General features: G+C 37.5%; 1 protein-coding gene across 3 annotated transcripts in view; it reads right to left on the bottom strand.

The window, feature by feature from the left end:
- The window catches only part of LOC122065260 (polygalacturonase-like), a 5,231-nt gene that overhangs the window by 1,223 nt on the left and 2,326 nt on the right, over window positions 1–1,682 (bottom strand). For all 3 annotated transcript variants that reach the window (XM_042629057.1, XM_042629056.1, XM_042629055.1), the window contains exons 6-7: window positions 1,555–1,636; window positions 1,343–1,451 (exon numbers count right to left, since the gene is read on the bottom strand). In XM_042629057.1, coding sequence (XP_042484991.1) covers window positions 1,343–1,451; window positions 1,555–1,636 — 191 coding nt within the window. The remainder of the gene's footprint in view (window positions 1–1,342; window positions 1,452–1,554; window positions 1,637–1,682) is intronic.

The following is a 1,682-nucleotide window of genomic DNA, read 5'->3' as shown; positions in this document are numbered from 1 at the left end:
ACTTTCTCAAAAAAAAAAAAAAAAAAAAAAAACACACCATAAATGCACCAAACTTTTTATTCCGTTTTTTTATTCCAATAGAACGAAAAAACTCTAAAAATGTTTTTCTGGAACGTTACTAAACCCAGCCGTACTGTGTACTAAAATATCTATATAACCCTAAATATTTACTCGGGACTGCCGCCCCCTAACCCCGTATGGCATGCAGTTCATCAAGACTACTGTAATAAAAATAACACACAAGGTGGGCCAATTCCTCCAAGCCTTGAGTCCTCAGTTCCTACAAGTTTTTAATGGGCCTTTGAAATCAACCCATAAACTCATATGACAGAATACAAAACATCCTACACCCAACAATAATCACGTCTATAATTGCACACATATATATGTAGATAATCATGGAGCATGCATGTGTCATGTATGAATCCACAATATATATAGGGGTGAAACAGACCGGGTTGGGTCAGGTTTCTTAAAATCTTAAACCAACCCGAGGTCCCAAAACTCAACCCAACCCTACCGGGTTCATGCTCAAGTCCAACCCTACCGGGCTCAAGGTTGGGCCGGGTTGGGTCGGGTTAACCCTAGCTAGTCTTTTTAGTGGAATCACATTCCAATAAGTACGATTCAATTTCAATTTCAATTCCTAAAATGAATTGAGACCCAGTTTTTTAATTAAAACCCTAAAATGATTTCCTCCTTTAAACTATATTAAATGTGATATTTTATCATTCTTTCATAGAGATTTCATGTGTCCCTATTTTTCCATGTGACCTTTTTTTTAACCCCCTCCATCAAAAGTTAACATATTAAGACATAATCCAATCATTCATTGTTGTTAGAATTTCATCTTGGTCTACAATTATGCTTAATTTCCAATATACAAGGACCAAGAAACTCAAGTACTGCAAGCCCCCATCTCTCGTCATTCCTTATTTCATGGCTATAGAGATGGGTTTTTCCTTTGGCTTTGTGCTCTCTCTTTTGGCTATACTGATCTCTATCATATTCTTGTTGCACAAGAAACTCAATGACAATAACAAGAAACTCCCTTGACTAGGAGAGACACCTGCATTCTACAAAGCACAATAATAATCAGGGTTAGACTCAGGATGAGTTAGAGGCGGGCTGAGTTTTCTATGCCTCAACCCAGGCCTTGCCCAACCCCACATAGGGTTTGGTCTGGTTGGGCCGGGTTGACCCTCATAGTCGGGTTAACAGGGTTCTGGTTCAAGGCGAATTAGGACAAATTCGGATCATCAAGACTAAACTTACACCTATATATATATATATAATTACGTACATAAGCAAATGTACATTTGAAAATCTAGCTAACAGTTACCTGCCAAGTCTTGATCCTGACTCCATTCATGGTTCCATAAAGTTTTGCTTTATCAACTTTCACATCTAAAACATGGGCTTCTTGATTTCCAGCTCCCAAACTTCCAATGCTGAACTCACCAAAAGAAGTCCAAAAAATTAGGAAAAAAGAACAACTCAAAGTGGGTATATTTCAGTCCAAATTTGTTAAAAATTAGGGTTTGAGTCTGATACCTAATCCCATGACCTGGCCCACAGGTTATGTCAGTGGCATGAACCTTTGAAGACCCACTTACAATTGAGATGCAGTCATCACCTTAAAGGAGTCACATAAAAAATAATAAAAAATAAATAAAAATAAA

This window comes from Macadamia integrifolia, unplaced genomic scaffold, assembly GCF_013358625.1.
Source record: "Macadamia integrifolia cultivar HAES 741 unplaced genomic scaffold, SCU_Mint_v3 scaffold1945, whole genome shotgun sequence".
In the NCBI taxonomy this organism is placed as follows: domain Eukaryota; kingdom Viridiplantae; phylum Streptophyta; class Magnoliopsida; order Proteales; family Proteaceae; genus Macadamia; species Macadamia integrifolia.
This window is presented reverse-complemented; position numbering and strand designations above follow the sequence as displayed.